At 40.3% G+C, this 16,974-nt stretch overlaps 1 protein-coding gene across 1 annotated transcript; it reads left to right on the forward strand.

The window, feature by feature from the left end:
- The first annotated feature begins 7,112 nt into the window (after positions 1–7,112).
- LOC139471981 (uncharacterized) lies at positions 7,113–13,780 on the forward strand. Its single transcript, XM_071254488.1, has 4 exons — positions 7,113–7,155; positions 11,308–11,382; positions 12,630–12,872; positions 13,326–13,780. The coding sequence occupies exons 1-4, from the start codon at positions 7,113–7,115 to the stop codon at positions 13,778–13,780; spliced, it is 816 nt and encodes a 271-aa protein (XP_071110589.1).
- The last annotated feature ends 3,194 nt before the right edge of the window (positions 13,781–16,974 follow it).

Raw genomic sequence — 16,974 nt, forward strand, 5'->3', positions numbered from 1 at the left:
TGTAAGTCTACACTAACGCTGAGCGGGAAGGGACGTCCTTGCCGGTTCATTCCTATGACTAGCACTGAACGTTTCCCCATGTCATCCCATACCTCGTTGGGTGTGTGGATGCATACTTGAGGGCCACTCTTGACAACGTTACACGTTATTACATCAGAAACTTAAGAAGCATTGCGCGTGCCAATCGGCCCAACTGTTCGACTCTCCGGTCGGGGTTGTGTGACTGTGAATGTTCACATTCCGTTATGAGATGATTCATGGTTTTGCTCCAGCCAACTACGTGGCGTTCCTGGTTTAAGGCACGGGCATGGGTTCCACGTGCATATTGGGTACGACACGCCCTCATCGTAGCATCAGGTTTGGGCAAAAGAAAGCATGCGCTTGAAATTTAGATTTATATAACTCCAAAATTACAAATATTATAAAATCGAACAAACTTACAACATTAAGGCCCAAAGCACAACTATGATACCCGATAGTGCATATATATATATATATATATATTCAATGATTGATATTGATATATATTTATATAGATATATATATATATATATATATATATATATATATATATATATAGAGAGAGAGAGAGAGAGAGAGAGAGAGAGAGAGAGAGAGAGAGAGAGAGAGAGAGAGAGAGAGAATCTCACCCGAGTGTCTTTTGATATCAAATATATCAACACGAGTTGATAACAGTGGAAAAATTCCGAGGCTTCCGAGAATGTTTGCCACTTTTATCAACGAGTGCGAAAATACGACAGACCAATCAGAATGCGTGTATGATTTCAAATTCCGCGTCAAAGAATCCCCCGGAAATATTTTTTGATTTTACATAACAAAATACCCAAGACACAGTTAAATGTGTTCAATCATACTGTATAATTTCGCATTTCCTGTCGTGCTTTAATTTGCATCTGAAATATATATAATATATGGGGAAAGATATGTCAACCATTACGCAACGATGCTAAAACGGAAGCCGGTCGCAAAAATGGCCATGAGCGGGACACGAGTCGCTATTCTCATTAAAATCAGATCTTAGTTCTCGCTATCGCTGAACAAAGATCTGAGGTCAGAACGACCTTTCATCCAACCAATCAGAGCGTCGCTTACCAGATCATGGTGGTGAGGTGAAATGGGGTTTAACGTCGCGTCCAAGATTATTGCACTTACCAGATCATGAAAGTGCCAGACGGAATGTGTTTTCTAATCATGCAACCTCGAAATATTTAACAGAGGGTATTCCGAACGACAATGACGAGGTTTGTGATTATATCCATACAATCTAGGCCATATGTAAGCCATTCCAGAATGTTATTTTAAAGAGTTTTATTTTTTTATAATCGAGAATACGTCAAAATATGTTTCGAAGCGTAGTCGCCAGTTTGAAACTAGCGTCATAAAGCTCGAGAAAGCTGCCTTCTGATTGGATAATGTCGATTTCTTGTCAGTCATTTCATTGATCGGTCAAAGTTCGCGAAAGGTCGTTCTGACGTGACCCGTAATAGGATGTCCTCAGATCTTTGTTTAGCAGTAGCTAAAACTAATGAGATTTTAATTTTAATGAGATTGCTATTCGGCTTGTCCCGGAATAACACGAGTTGGTCACGAAAGGATCATTCCATGGAAACTGAAGCTTTAAATGTTCAGTACCAGGCACAGACCAAGATTGGTATTGTTGCAGAGCCTCAGGCGTATCAAGAGTACGTGGTCATTAATGCGACCATGGAATGGAATCCACATGCGGACAGTGTAATAATATGGGCATAGGATTGTAAATAATAAATAGTTTATCATATGTTATTACATATATTCATTGTCTTCTTGAGCGCCTCCGTGGTCTTGTGGTAGAGCGTCCGCCCGGAAAACGGAAGGTCCGGGGTTCGATACCCCGCCGCGTCATACCAAGAGACGTTAAAAGATGGTACTTGTTGTTACCCTGTCTGGCGCTCGGCATTAAGGGGCTAAAACAAGGACTGGTCGGCTCGGAGTCAGTATACTGTGTCTAAGTTGGGTATTCATGTTAAACTGCGGCATGATATCTCAGTGAGCTAGCACTATAAATCGGCATCAGTCCGGACTAGTACAAACAGCCACACAAACACACACACGTACATGCTCGTCGCTATATAAGTGCAATAATCTATTCTGGATGGTCACAGTAAATATCGCATGTGTCCCTGCTGGCGTCAAGGCACGCCCGCACATGACGTTTCATAGGTTCATTAGACGTGATTCGGTGTTCCGCGTCACTTCCCCGTTTGTCTGTGTCAAGTCCCGTGTGTTTGCAGAGTTTTAATCTATTGTTAATCATCCACTTGCTATATATATTCTGCACTATGTCCCTCATTCAGTCTTGCTTGACAACGGTATAAGGATCTATACCGAAACGTCGCCTTTTACAGTATTAAAGAAGTTGTTATCCATAAAAAATTGTGTCTATCTTGTCATCCGTCAACTTCTAAGTAATGCCTATCAAACAATTTAAGAGTTTTAATCTGTTGTCCTAAGTGGCCCCAGGAGTACATTTGGAGACTGTCAGGGCAGCGAACCTGACTACCCGATCCCGTTAGTCGCCTGTTAAACGACAAGCATGGGTTGCTGAAGATATATTCTTTTAAAACTATGATTAGTGGTGGTAAATATTAGATTCAGCTACAATTGTGTCACGTGACTATTATAGACAGAAGCAAGACACCCACCCGACACAATGTGAATATTCACTCACGAAAACTCATAATGGGGCGAAATATTAATAGAAGCGCCCCATAAATATCTGTGGCATGGTGAAAGGTGAGGTGAGGTGAAATGGGGGTTTAACGTCGCGTCCAAGATTATTGCATTTATATAGCGACGTGCATGTACGTGTGTGTGTGTGTGTGTGTGTGTGTGTGTGTGTGTGTGTGTGTGTGTGTGTGTGTGTGTGCTTGTACTAGTCCGGACTGATGCCGATTTATAGTGCTTACACACTGAGATACCATGCCGCATTTTAGCATAAATACTCCACTCAGACACAGTATTATAGTATTCATTATGTACTGTAGGCCACAGGCCCATTATACATTACAGAGTATACAGTGAGAGAGAAACATTATAATACAAAATTTTAGGTGATTTACACAAGACGTAGTTTCATTGCTTTGTAAAAGAATACGGATAAATTTTGAATGATTATTACATTATTTGATGCCATTAAGATATTAAACGTATGTATGGAGGGGTACAGGTAAAACCTTTTGGGTATATAATTTCGTCTTAAATGTACATATCGATCACAAATTATTATAAAATGAAATTCATCTTCAATTTGATTTTGATTGCAAGCCAGACACAACCTTTCAGATTCTAACTCTTTTTTATACCTCTCAGTCTCAATTCGGGACTGGTGACAACAACATATATATTGCACAAAGGCACGCCAATATTTAAAAATTGATAATTCTTTTAAATATTTTTCTAAGCCGAAATTTGTTTTGAATAAACTGTAAAAAGTTGATTTTGAGCTTGATCAAAGAGCAATTTTGTTCATAAGATATTTCAAGACGGAGTATACATTCCGACAGAAAGCTGGAGATTTTACTTATAAATTGTTGTTCCCATATGAAACCAAAACCAGTAGAGACTAGGGTGTGTTTTACTTTTGATGCCCAGTTAGTTTACCATTACTACACTCTAACAATAATAAGTTATAACATTTCTTTACCAAACGTGATTCAGGCATATTAATTATTTTCCACCAATACTTAACAACACGTTTAAATGCAAATATGTACATTGGGTATCTTCCGCATTCTCCTCTAACAACGTGATTTGCGGATACAGGCAAACATTTGTACAACCTCTATTTCTTCGTAATTATGAACACCCCAAACTTCAGAGCCATACAGTAGAATCGGGTCTTATTTTGGAATCAAAGATTTAAAATAATAGATCATGAGGTAAAGGATTTAACATATATAATGATTTAAATATTCCACACAGAACCTATTTTGCCTGAGTTGATGCACTATTAACATGAGCAGACCACAGTAGTGATCTAGAGAATAATAATCCCAAGTATTTGTAACATGAAACACATTCAAGCTGGTGCTCGTTAAAATACCACTTTTCGACTCTTGATAAATTTCCACCATTTTTAAAAACAACTATTTTAGTTTTTGCAAAGTTAAAAGATAGGTGGTATTTATCAAAAAAACAACTTAAAACATGAATTCGTTTTTGTAGCCCATAGACAGTATCTGCAAAAAGGACGATATCATCTGCAAATAACAGCAGTATGATATCAGGATGCAGTTGCACCCCTGGCGCACAGGAAGATTCTATTTGTTCAGCAAGCTCATTTATAAAAATAGAAAATAATAAGGGGCTTAACACGCAGCCTTGACTGAGGCCCGAGGGGCAATCAAAACTTTCAGAGTGCATTTAACATCTTGGGTTAAACTCCCTGTATTTTAATATAGATCATAATTTAGATCTGTTAACAAAGTTGAAAGCTTTTTTGAAGTCCTCAAAAAGCGCATAAAACTTACCACGCTTTTTTGAAAGGTAGTGTTGAATAATAGTTTGTAAAATGAAAATATTATCTTTTGTGCTATATCCTTTTCGAAATCCCGCTTGCGACTCGCTAATTTTGTCGTACGAATTTGCCCAAAATACTAATCTTGCATTAAGAACTGATGTATTAAGTTTACTTAAAGTGCTTAAAAGGGAAACACCTCTATAATTATTAGGATCAGATTTATCACCTGACTTATACAAAGGGACTATGATACCTGTACTCCATGATTTAAGGGAAATAAGATGATTCAAAAATGACATTAAACAACAATTCCATGTGTGGCAACAATATATCGGAGGAGGATTTGAAAGATTATGGGGTAAGGTTATGTTGACTTGGAGATTTAGAATTTTTTATTTTATAGATTGCTTCTTGTATCGCTTCTTGGGTGATTGGAGAATCCAGTACACAGGCGGCCGTATCATTAGCATTATAGTCAGTATCAGTCTGTTCTGGCAAATTAGCGTTACATTCTTCAAATAAGTTCCGGAAACCGAAAACCATTCTGATATATTTACATTGTCCTTTTTGACGACTTGGTTGTATATATCTTTAGCACAGTCCAAAACTCTTTTGAGTTATTTATATTACCTAGTAAAATGTCTCTGACAGATGTATTATATTGTCTCTTTTTGCTCCTTATTAGATCATTATATTTATTGCGTTGAGTAATATATAAATGTAGTGATTCACTGTTCTTTGATCTTCTAAAACATTTCAGAAGCCTCAGCGTTTCTGATCGATTGAAATCACATTCTGAGTCAAACCATGGTTGATCTGATTTTACAGGATAAGTTTTCTTCTTTTTCTTCATGAAGTCCGCAGCCTGGTGAATAGAATCAGTAAAATCTTTAACAGCTTGGTCGATATCGGTCAAGGCAAGAGTGCAACAGTCATTAAGCATAGATGATATGTCGGATGACAAGATATTGTCTCTAAATCTTAAAGCAAAATTATTATCCCATAGAAATTTGAAACCTTCCCCGTCTCGGTGGGTATCAGCTGACGAACTGGTGTGGATTTCATAGTCACGTGATTGAAATGCACAACTGACTGGCAGGTTCGGTGACTCGGTCCGATCCGATATTAAAATCTGAGCACATTGCAAACAAATCACTTGACACAATGACATAATCTATTACACTCGCTCCTGTTGACGCAAGAAATGCACAGTCACAAACGGACGCATCTGGACCAGCTCGACCATTCACAATATTCATATTTAAAATAGAGCACAGATTAAGTTCTATTTTCTCATACTTATTAACAGATTTATCAGTTGAAAAACGTTTCATCTGTAGACTGTATACTAACTCCGAGCCGACCAGTCCTTGTTTTAGCCCCTTAATACCGAGCGCCAGGCAGGGTAACAACAAGTACCATCTTTTAACGTCTTTTGGTATGACGCGGCAGGGGATCGAACCCCGGAACATCCGCTCTCCGGTCGGACGCTCTTCCACTACACCACGGGCATGGTGGAAATATATATAACTCAAACTACGGCGTTTTTCATGTTTTAAGTTTCTATAATTTATGAAGAAATCATCACTCGCGTCCCACCAATGAATCCTTGTTTTATTTATAATCGGGTAAACAACTGCATAAAGCTTCGGCTTTTGACATGGTTCCGATCCGAGCTAACATTTAGGGCGCTCCACACATTCTTCTAAGATTGTCAACTCATGGTGAGACCCGTGAAGATTCCGGGATAGAATAGGTCTTCAGCAACCCATGCTTACCGTAAAAGGCGACTGTGCTTGTCGTAAGAGGCGACTTACGGGATCGGGTGGTCAGACTCGCTGACTTGGTTGACGCATGTCATCGTATCCCAATAGCGTGGATCGATGCTCATGATGTCAATCACTGGATTGTCTAGTCAAAAATCGATCATTAACAGACCGCCGTCATATAGCCGGAATATTGCCAAGTGCGGCGTTTAACCACAAAAGGACAACTTTGTTTAACCGTAAATGCCGTTGACGTGATGCCACGGCTTGCTGAAAATAAACGTCTACGAGCCGTGGATATTATCGATGGTTCGAGAAGGAAGCTAACTCCGTTTGCCTAATCGAAGTTCGAGGTGGGGCCCACATTCGAAACTAAACGCACTTGTTGAGAATATGTACTACGTAAACAAACCCGCTTTACGAACTGCTATTTTGTCTATTTGAAATAAGTATTATGACTTATATTTGGATTAAAATGTACAAATGCGATGGCAATACAGCAGAACTCACTTCTACGAACATCGCCAAACTAGGTCGTGGGGTCATTAATATTCACTTTCTATGAAGCACAGATATTTTTGTCGCTAGTGCACATGTATATACGCTATACACTATAACATAGTATAAACAGCTGTAAGAAATACATTAAACAAACAGTCAACTTGCAAATTACCCTTTCGTGATGATTTACATCTATCTTAAATTCCATCAAGGCAACAAATCGACATGTGGCTTGTATTTGACCTTTTTATTCGGCAATAAAACTTACATTTCCAGGAGGAATGTATGGTCGACGAATCATATTGTAACCGCTTTGTACTTTATGAATGGCCAAGGCTATTCCAAAATCAAAACGTGAGAAGCACCGCGGTGAAACGTTCTAACCATATTGTACTCTTTTTCTTCTGATCATGAATAGTAGTGAGTATGGTATTACGCCGCTTTTAGCAATATTCCAGCAATAACACGGCGGGGGACACCAGAAATGGGCCTTCAAAAAACAAATTCACCTCTATTTTGCCTTTTATGACAAAATTGGTTATTCCCTGACATCGGACATCTTGTATTCTCTCTTGAACTTGAGTGAGTGAGTGACTGGGCTTCGCATATTGTACCCATGTCGGGAATCGAACCTGGGTCCTCAGCGTGACGGACTAACGCTTTAACCACTAGGCTACCCCACCGCTCCCTTGAATAGAGGATAACACCGTGATGCATGTGTTGATAAGAGTGAACTATTTACTTCGAAATTCAATACAACATTCTAACAGGGATTTTTATCACAAAGCATAATTCAATTTTTAAAGATACAGTGAACTACGGTTATAACGAACACGCTTATAACGAACTAACGGATATAAATAGATAACTTTTTAGTCCCGACTATTTGCCGTAGTTATACTGTATATATGCTTATAACGAGTTCGTTATAACCGTAGTTTACTGTATACAAATGCCGCGCATTGCAGGAAATCAATTATGTGCCCTCTTCTAATGTGACCAAAGAAATAAGTTCGTTGCTTTAATTTTTTTTTTAAAAAGACACAAGTAATTAAACCCCTGTGTGTGTTGGAAAAAAATAACTCAGGGCCTGACAATTGAAAAAAGAATGTTCTCGTTAGTCGGGGTGCTGATTATTGGGATCATAGGGATCATGATCGACTAGAATTATTTTTTAAAAAGGCACACAATAAACCAACACTGAAGGTATCACTTTTTCTCCAATGAATGGCAGCATAGATAATTATCAGTTCACCATGAGTTGACAATCTTAGAAGAATGTGTGGAGCGCCCTAAATGTTAGCTGGGATCGGAACCATGGCAAAAGCTGAAGCTTTATGCAGTTGTTTACCCGATTCATTGGTGGGACGCGAGTGATGATTTCTTCATAAATTATAGAAACTTAAAACATGAAAAACGCCGTAGTTTGAGTTATATATATTTTCACCATGCCCGTGGTGTAGTGGAAGAGCGTCCGTCAGGAGAGCGGAAGGTCCGGGGTTCGATCCCCCGCCACGTCATACCAAAAGACGTTAAAAGATGGTACTTGTTGTTACCCTGCCTGGCGCTCGGTATTAAGGGGCTAACACGAGGACTGGTCGGATCGGAGTTAGTATACAGTCTACAGATGAAACGTTTTTCAACTGATAAATCTTTTAATAAGTATGAGAAAATACTACTTAATCTGTGCTCTATTTTAAATATGAATATTGTGAATGGTCGAGCTGGTCCAGATGCGTCCGTTGGTGACTGTACATTTCTTGCGTCAACAGGAGCGAGTGTAATAGATTATGTCATTGTGTCAAGTGATTTGTTTGCAAGGTGCTCAGATTTTAATATGTTGACATGGGCGCAACCAAAATCATAGCATATGTTCTCTGCACTCCCTCCTCCCCAATCACACTCCCAAGAACAGGGTCTAGGGTGAGATGGTACGACGCATACGACAGGAACAAAACCAGCTGGTGACGCAAGCTCAGTTGTGCCAATATCATTGGTTGACATTTGTAACAACAGAATCAGTCAGAATCAACGAAAAAATGAACATAAACTATCGATTTCTATATTTTTAAAAAAACATATGAGCCCACAGGTTTATTTCATCGCGAAGTTTTCAATATGTTCTGGGGAACCCAGAATGAGGAGGTTACTGAAACAGCAGATCTAAAAAAGAACAAATACAGCTGCTCATCTCAATGACGCATAAAGTTCTCCCGTCACTCGGCACCAAGCTGTTTGGTACAACATTACAGTTCGTTTTGTAATAAAGTGGTTAGAATTTCACTATCAACTTACCAGGTTTGGTCTGTTGCTGCACTCAGCTTTGTTTGTTTGTTTGTTTGTTTGTTTGTTTAACGCCGCACTCAGCAGTATTCCAGCTATATGACGGCGGTCTGTAAAATAATCGAGTCTGGACCAGACAATCCAGTGATTGACACCATGAGCATCGATCCATCGAGGATTCAACCAAGTCAGCGAGCCTGACCACCCGATCCCGTTAGTCGCCTTTTACGACAGCTGAAGACCTATTCTATCCCCCGCACTCAGCAATATATATAAAAAATTAGTATCTTTTCTCTGAAAATCATACATTTGCTTTTTCCCAGGACAAATTTAGAACATTTCAAAGATGGATGGGGTCATGTGGTTGCAAATTCATTTCTTACCCCAGTCTTCAATGAACCAATTTATATTTAAACAAAAATATCCAGCCACGGATTACTTTTTACAACAATTACTGGAATGGCATAATCAAATTTAATAACAGTAACTGTTCTGTAACCTTTCAATCACAGAAAAGCTATGTTATATTTTGCGAACAATGTCATATATTTGTAATAGTTTTAAATCAAATTATAGTTCAAACTAAAAAGAAGTAATCTGTAGAAGTGCTTGCGCAAAGCGCCAGTACATCTCATTTTTTAAATCATATCGCTGACTTAAGATCTTTTCAACTGAAAATCAAACATAAGATAAAATCAACTGAGAGTACAGTGTGAGTATATTTTATAACGCAAACATTTCCATCACAATTTTTTGAACTGGTCCGATAATGTTGAAATTCCCAGGATATATTTGAATAAGGCTAATTCTGATAACAGCATGACGGGCCCAATGGTCACTGAACATAACAGAACAAACAATGGCGTAGCATGAAGGTTCATAAAATGCCAATGTCAATGTTTATGTAACACACTACTTGTGACATGTTTCGGTTTGATAATAGTGTGGGAATACAGATTTAATCGATACCGAAGTGTGACAAAGAACCTGGTAGCATAAAATGGTAATGTTGTTGTATTTTTCATATTCAAAGTTCTTATTGTCTTATACAACACTGTAATGTATTATGCCATGATATTGGCATGTTATTAATAGTGATACACGCGTTGCCCTGTAGTTATACCGACCCTGTCTACTGACCAGCTGTGGTGAGTCTCACGTTTGTATTTTCTTTGTTGTCGCAACGAGTGAGTGAGTGAGTTGGGTTTAACGCCGCTTTTAACAGTATTCCAGTTATATCGCGGCGTGTCAGCTTAATGTGGGAGGAAAGCCCGAAGTGATGCAGGTCTCAGACGTTTACCACTTCGGTGAAACCCACAAGCACGGGTATGGTGCTGACAAACCTAGGAACATAATCGGGGCGAACCGGGATTCGAACCCACAATCATAGGTTTCTGGCGTGTCCAAGGGACACAACTCTGCACGGCGAATCGCGGCGCCTTAGACGACTGGGCAACCAGTGCCCCCGTTGTCGCAACGAAGGTATATGAACTGATTGTTACGAGGGTTTTTTGTTCACTGGTCAAACCGGTTTAAGGGTTTCCTGAAAAGAAAATTTTGTTTGTTTAAATTGATTGAATATCGAAGAGAAATTGATTTTAATTTCAAAATATTCTTTTTCAAAAGCGTGTTTAGTAGCTTGTTTGCTTGATTGTTGTTTAACACCGCACTCGGCACGATTTCAACTATATGACGACGGTCTGTTAATAAACGAATCGGGACCACACAATCCAGTGAATGACACCATGAGCATAGATCCACGCAATTGGGATACAATGACGTGCATCATCCAATTCAGCGAGCCTGACCACCCGATCCCGTTAGTCGCTTCTTACGACCAAGCATTGTCGCCGTTTAAAACAAGCATGAATTGCTGAATACCAATTCTGTCCCGGATATGTTTTTAATGTTTAAATTAATATTCACACAAAACAGCGAATTTCCATTGCGATTTACATGTGTAAAAAATGTTACGAAAGTAATAACTTCCCCGCTCCACCTCCCTGAAGACCCGTGAAGATTCCGGGGTAGAATAGGTCTTCAGCAACCCATGCTTACCGTAAAAGGCGACTATGCTTGTCGTAAAAGGCGACTAACGGGATCGGGTGGTCAGGCTCGCTGACTTGGTTGATGCATGTCATCGATCCCAATTGCGTGGATCGATCCTCATGACATTAATCACTGGATTGTCTGGTCCAGACTCGATTGCCACCTTTTTATTTCTGTTTTTGTCTACAGTGACCATGGAGCTTTGGTACCTGGCACTGGTGCTTGTCGCTGCTTGTGTTCATGTACACGCTCAGATTGGAGATGGTAAGTTTCAAACCTATACTACAAAGGCAACTTTCTTTGACTTGTCTTCGGGTGAAACATTCGCCAAAGTTACTTCTATTCGCTCTGCGTTTGAATCTGTAACCGTGGTCCTTGGCTTGTCAGCACCATTCCTGTGGATGCCAGCACCACACTCCCCTGAAAGACGAATACCGTCTTTTTTTTTTCACTCCACGTCTCAACGCTGACTTCCGAATACGATGTAATACAAATCTCAAAAGCACTGAGAAAAGGATGCGCTTTAAAGTAAAATTGCTGAAAAAATATAGAAATCTTATGGGGAAAAAATATAACTATGAAGAAAATTTTAATATACACCATTTTTACGTCCCGCGTACCATTCGCTGAGCCCCGAATGCCCACCAAATAGATTCCCTAATACCGGGTACCAAAAGAGGATTGGTAGCCCCTTTGCTTGTAAGTTTGATTTTTATATTTATAATTGAAAAAAACAACTTTTGTTTACTTTGATGTCTGGTTAACCATCAGTCACTTTTTGTAAAAAGCAAATCTTTGGAAGACTGGTGTAAGAAATGAGTGTGCAACCACGTGACAACTACCGAACTTTACAATACCCAGAAATACACATCATGATAAACAGTGGGTGAGTCCGAGTTTGTCTTGGTGAATGTTAAGACACGTCCTGAGAAACAGTGGGTGAGTCTTAGTTTGTCTCGATGATTGTTTATACACGTCCTAATTAACAGTGTAGTGGGTCCGTGTTTGTCTCAGCGATTGTTCAGACACGCCCTGATTAACAGTGGGTGAGACTGAATTTTATCCAAGATTGTTCAGACACGTCCTGATAAACGGTGGATGACTCTGAGTTTGTCTCAGTGATTGTTTAGACACGTCCTGAGAAACAGTATTGTGGGTCCATGTTTATCACGGTGATTGTTCATACACGTCCTGAGAAACAGTGTTGTGGGTCCGTGTTTGTCACAGTGATTGTTCATACACGTCCTAATTAACAGTGTAGAGGGTTCGAGGTTTTCTCAGCGGTTATTCAGTGCACGTCCTGATAAACAGTGTAGTTTTTTTGGCGAATTGAAGGTATTGATTATAAAGTACTCACAGGAAACATTTTTCCAACAAAAGCCCCCAAATCCTACCATAGCATCGCTTCAAACACATGATAGTTGTGCAACTTATTTTGTGTTTACTATTGTACGCGACCCTCATTGTTTTCAAAACTTTGGCACATTAACAGTTCCTATGTTTTGTTTCAGATTCCTCCTGCTCTTATGAGGATGCCGGCGAATGGTCCGCGTGTTATCCAAGAACTAAACAGCAGACCATGGCCCAGTTTTTGGTTGATGGAGAAGACTCCTGTGAACAGACGAAAACCATAACCAAACCATGCACACCAGAAGAAACTGACGCAACATCAGAAGACGAACCAAAGGAAGAGGATGGAAATGCTAGTAGTGATGAAGATGATGACGATCCTGGAGAGCATAGTGGGGCAAGAGGCGGGAAGCACAAACGGGGGCATGGACGTGGACATGCCAGGACTGATGGTGATGATGAAGATGATGAAGATCCCGGAGAGCATAGTGGGGCAAGAGGCAGGAAGCACAAACGGGGGCATGGACGTGGACATGCTAGGACTGATGTAGATGATGAAGATGATGAAGAACCTGGAGAGTATGGTGGAACAGGAAGCAGGAAGCACAAACGGGGGCATGGACGTGGACATGCCAGGACTGATGTTGATAATGAAGATCCCGGAGAGCATAGTGGGGCAAGAGGCAGGAAGCACAAACGGGGGCATGGACGTGGACATGCCAGGACTGATGTAGATGATGAGGAACCTGGAGAGTATGGTGGAACAGGAGGCAGGAAGCACAAACGGGGGCATGGACGTGGACATGCCAGGACTGATGTAGATGATGAGGAACCTGGAGAGTATGGTGGAACAGGAGGCAGGAAGCACAAACGGGGGCATGGACGTGGACATGCCAGGACTGATGTTGATAATGAAGATGATGAAGATCCCGGAGAGCATAGTGGGGCAAGACGGCGAGGAAAGAACGTGATCAAGATGAGGACTGCACATGTTCAGAGAGTGCAAGGGGGTCATGAACGTAAGGTACCTGGACATCGGATACAGGACGGAGGTCACTGGCATAAGCGACCGGAAGGTCATGGACAAACGGGACGAGGAAGAAGTCAACATAACAAGCAAGCAGAGACCTTTTTGATCACACCTCATCGCGTAGCAAGGAAACACTCATTTGTAAAAGCCAGGAAGAAACGACTACAACGAATGCATCATCGGAGGAATATCGTCGCACAACTTAGACAGAGACATCATGGACAACATGGCAGCCATCTATATAGTGGTGGTGGATTTCGTAAACGCAATGTAGGACGTTGAGGTATGTAGGCACCCCACATCTTAATCTTTCACGACCATGCACCTGCAGATACAGTCACTTTGAACCAATCACCAATCACTCAGGAGAGAAGATTGCATGAATAAATTATAGGTAAATATTATTATAATTTCAAGAAATTTACATTTGAAATAAGAAGTAGTCATTTGTAAGAAGAATTCGTTATGTAATCATTGAAGCCAATGTAATGAGGGTCATGTGGACGGCTAAGCAATAATAAAGTCAAGAGTCGCCACAGAGTTTTGTCTTCTTGTGAACTAACTATCAGATTTATTTAAGAATTGACCTTCACTTTGTGTGAGTTCATTGGAGTATGAACCTTCATAGAGTGAGGGCCAAACTGTATGAACGTCGGAGCTTACCTCAAAAGATGTAGGCCAAGATTTAAACACAATTTTATTAAGTACGTGTGACTTCATGTTTACACTGACAGCCATACAACAACCAGCTGAGTCGCGGAGTAAAATAGTTCCACAAAAACAGAGGTGACATGGGCGTATGGATGCACAATTTGCTCTTCAGAAACATCTTACGCAGCACATGTGTTCAAATCATATCCTCATTAGATTAGAAAGGTCTGTAAAAAACTACCTCAGTACGTCAGTCACAATGACAGCGCGTCGTAATACATTTACATCAAGTACAAGACGTCAAAATGGCCGACACGATAAACGTGACGGGAGAGATTTCCGAAGTTGTTGATGAACCTGCGGCGGTTACATGTGTTAGTCATCATTGATCAAATGGCCGATCATTGAAAGGTGAAGAAAGATGCGTCAAACAGACACAAAGGTAAATTCATAGATTGATGGAGACGGTCAATGTCAGCCTAGGCACGGATCGAGTCGATACTACGATAGTTTAGATGTGCATTTCTTCGTTTGTTCAATAGGATGGGCCGTAGCGAAGATATTCGTAACAATCATGCGGTCACGCTCTCTGACATTTCTCAATGTATCCTGGAACGCAGAGACCAAGAATAAAGGGTCTAAATGATCAGAAAGAACGCTTATGCATGTTTTCGTGCTAGGGAATTCTCAGGGGTTTCCCTAGGAATGTGGAAGTAGTCCGTCAGTGTTTACGTCTTTTCAAGAACACAGTCTCGTGAAAAACGTGTGAACGTCAAATTGTGTCGTTCATACACTTATGAACGTCAATTTCGCGGTCATGTGACCGACATCTCATCCAATGGAAAAGCCGTATATCGTGTAAACTTCAAATCAAAAAATTATAAGGTATTACATCTAACAATAAGACCAGTGGGGACCCTGGTAGAGTTCGGTACCAGAACCTCATTGCCTATCCGGAGAGAGGCGACTAAATTGGAAACCAGTTGGAATTCCGGATTAGAACGGTCCCCAGCAACCTATGCCAGTCGTACGAGGCTACTAAATGGATTGGATGGTCAGGTTCAGTAATTTAGTTGAATGCATGCCATCTTACCCCAATTGTGTGTATCGATGTTCATGATGTCAATCACTAGATTGTCTGGTCCAGACTCAAGTATTTACGGACTGCCGTGATATAGCTGGAATATCGCTGAGTGTGGCTTTAAACAACAAACAAACAAACAAAACAATCAATCATTCAACGATCTAAATATACAAATGTTTTGTTTGTTGTTTAACTTTGCACTGAGCAATATTCCAGCTATGGGACAGAGATCGGTCTGCTGTTCAACCTTTTCTCTCTGATATGGAATCCTAGAAGGGACATTGTCACCTTGTCACCTTGTCGCTCTGACAAAAGAAAAGCAAAAAGTGTCAAAGTTAACAAAATAGCGACAATGCGACATTTGGGCCATTTGTCGCATTGAAAAGTTGTCGCTTTGTCGGGCTTTGAATATCATTTTCATTTTTTCCAAAGGGCGAAAACGCGACATTTTTTAAGGTCAAATATACCATGTGGTCGCATTGTCGCGCTTTGGTTAAATTGATACTTTTTGCTTTGTTTTGCGACAATGTCCCACCTACGGTTCCATACTCTGATGATGATGAACAGAAAGAACAGTTCGTCAAACCCTTTTTCCGCAGTTATAAGCGCCGTCGATAAGTTCCATTACCAGTGTCATACCGGATAGACGGGGAGGGTGCCGTTGTGTTCACCCTCTCTATTCGCTATTGTCTGGGGCTCCGTCACTCTCTTACTATGAGTACTAAGGGTGTGGTCTCTCGTTCACTACGTCATGGTCGTACACACACACACACACACACACACACACGCAGGCACGCTCGCTCGCTCGCTGAAATTTCTTCTGATCATGAAAAGGGTCTTGGTCGCTATTTTATTAATAAATAAATAAATTTATTAATAAATAGCGACAATTATTAATAATAATTGTCTCTTCTTTCTGTTTCGATGAAATACAGATAGAGATTAGCTTTCAGTGAGTGTCCTTGTCGTGATTTATTTTTTCAAATTTGAATTTATTTTTATTTGAACACTGTTGTATTCAGGGGAGGTAAAACCTGCCATGCACAGGAAAGGAGCTCATGGGGGAAGGTTTGGGTCCACGATATCAGCGCTAATACGTATCTCCGACTGCATGGGACGTTACTTAAACATCATACCATCTCTGATTTCTTAAGACAACTTCGCCAATATTTACAGGCTGGCGTGATATAGATGGACATTTGATGACTGCCGGGAAATATATTGTTACGGGCAGATTTCCAAGTTGAAACTCAGAGGTTAACTCAAAGGTTAACCCACACATCAGTTCATGTATAAAAAAGTGGAGAAATCAGCAACTTATCAGAAAGGCTTACAAAACAGGCAATGCAATAGATGCAGCAATAAATAGCAGGCTCTGTTATATGTTAGTTCCCTCACAAATGCCCAGATTTGTTCCTGTCGAATTTCTTGAAAACTTCTTGCCGAAACTTCTTGAACGATCAAACCTGTCATGTTGTAAACATCCAGGGGCGGGTAACTCTATTCACTTTTACTTTCACTTCAATCATTTGCTGCCACTGACATCTACAAATATAAATAAACCTACAACAGTCTCCACTCCTACCAATAGCACTTACATATAACAATACGTACATCACAAGCCTGCACGACTGGTGTTTCAAGTCATCAATATCCTGGAAAACACATGGAATATCTGAATTGCTTACCAGGCTGAGGGAATGTCACTGGTCAAATCGAAGCTTATAAATGTCATGTTCAA

Source organism: Haliotis cracherodii, unplaced genomic scaffold, assembly GCF_022045235.1.
Source record: "Haliotis cracherodii isolate W230 unplaced genomic scaffold, xgHalCrac1.p SCAF_23, whole genome shotgun sequence".
NCBI classification, from domain to species: Eukaryota; Metazoa; Mollusca; class Gastropoda; order Lepetellida; family Haliotidae; genus Haliotis; species Haliotis cracherodii.

Coding starts and splice junctions, on each gene's coding strand:
- LOC139471981 (XM_071254488.1), top strand. CDS start 7,113: ATGGCCAAGGCTATTCCAAAATCAAAACGTGAGAAGCACCGCG. Junction 7,156..11,307: donor AAAACGTGAGAAGCACCGCG/GTGAAACGTTCT, acceptor TTTTGTCTACAG/TGACCATGGAGCTTTGGTAC. Junction 12,873..13,325: donor AGAGCATAGTGGGGCAAGAG/GCGGGAAGCACA, acceptor GTGGAACAGGAG/GCAGGAAGCACAAACGGGGG.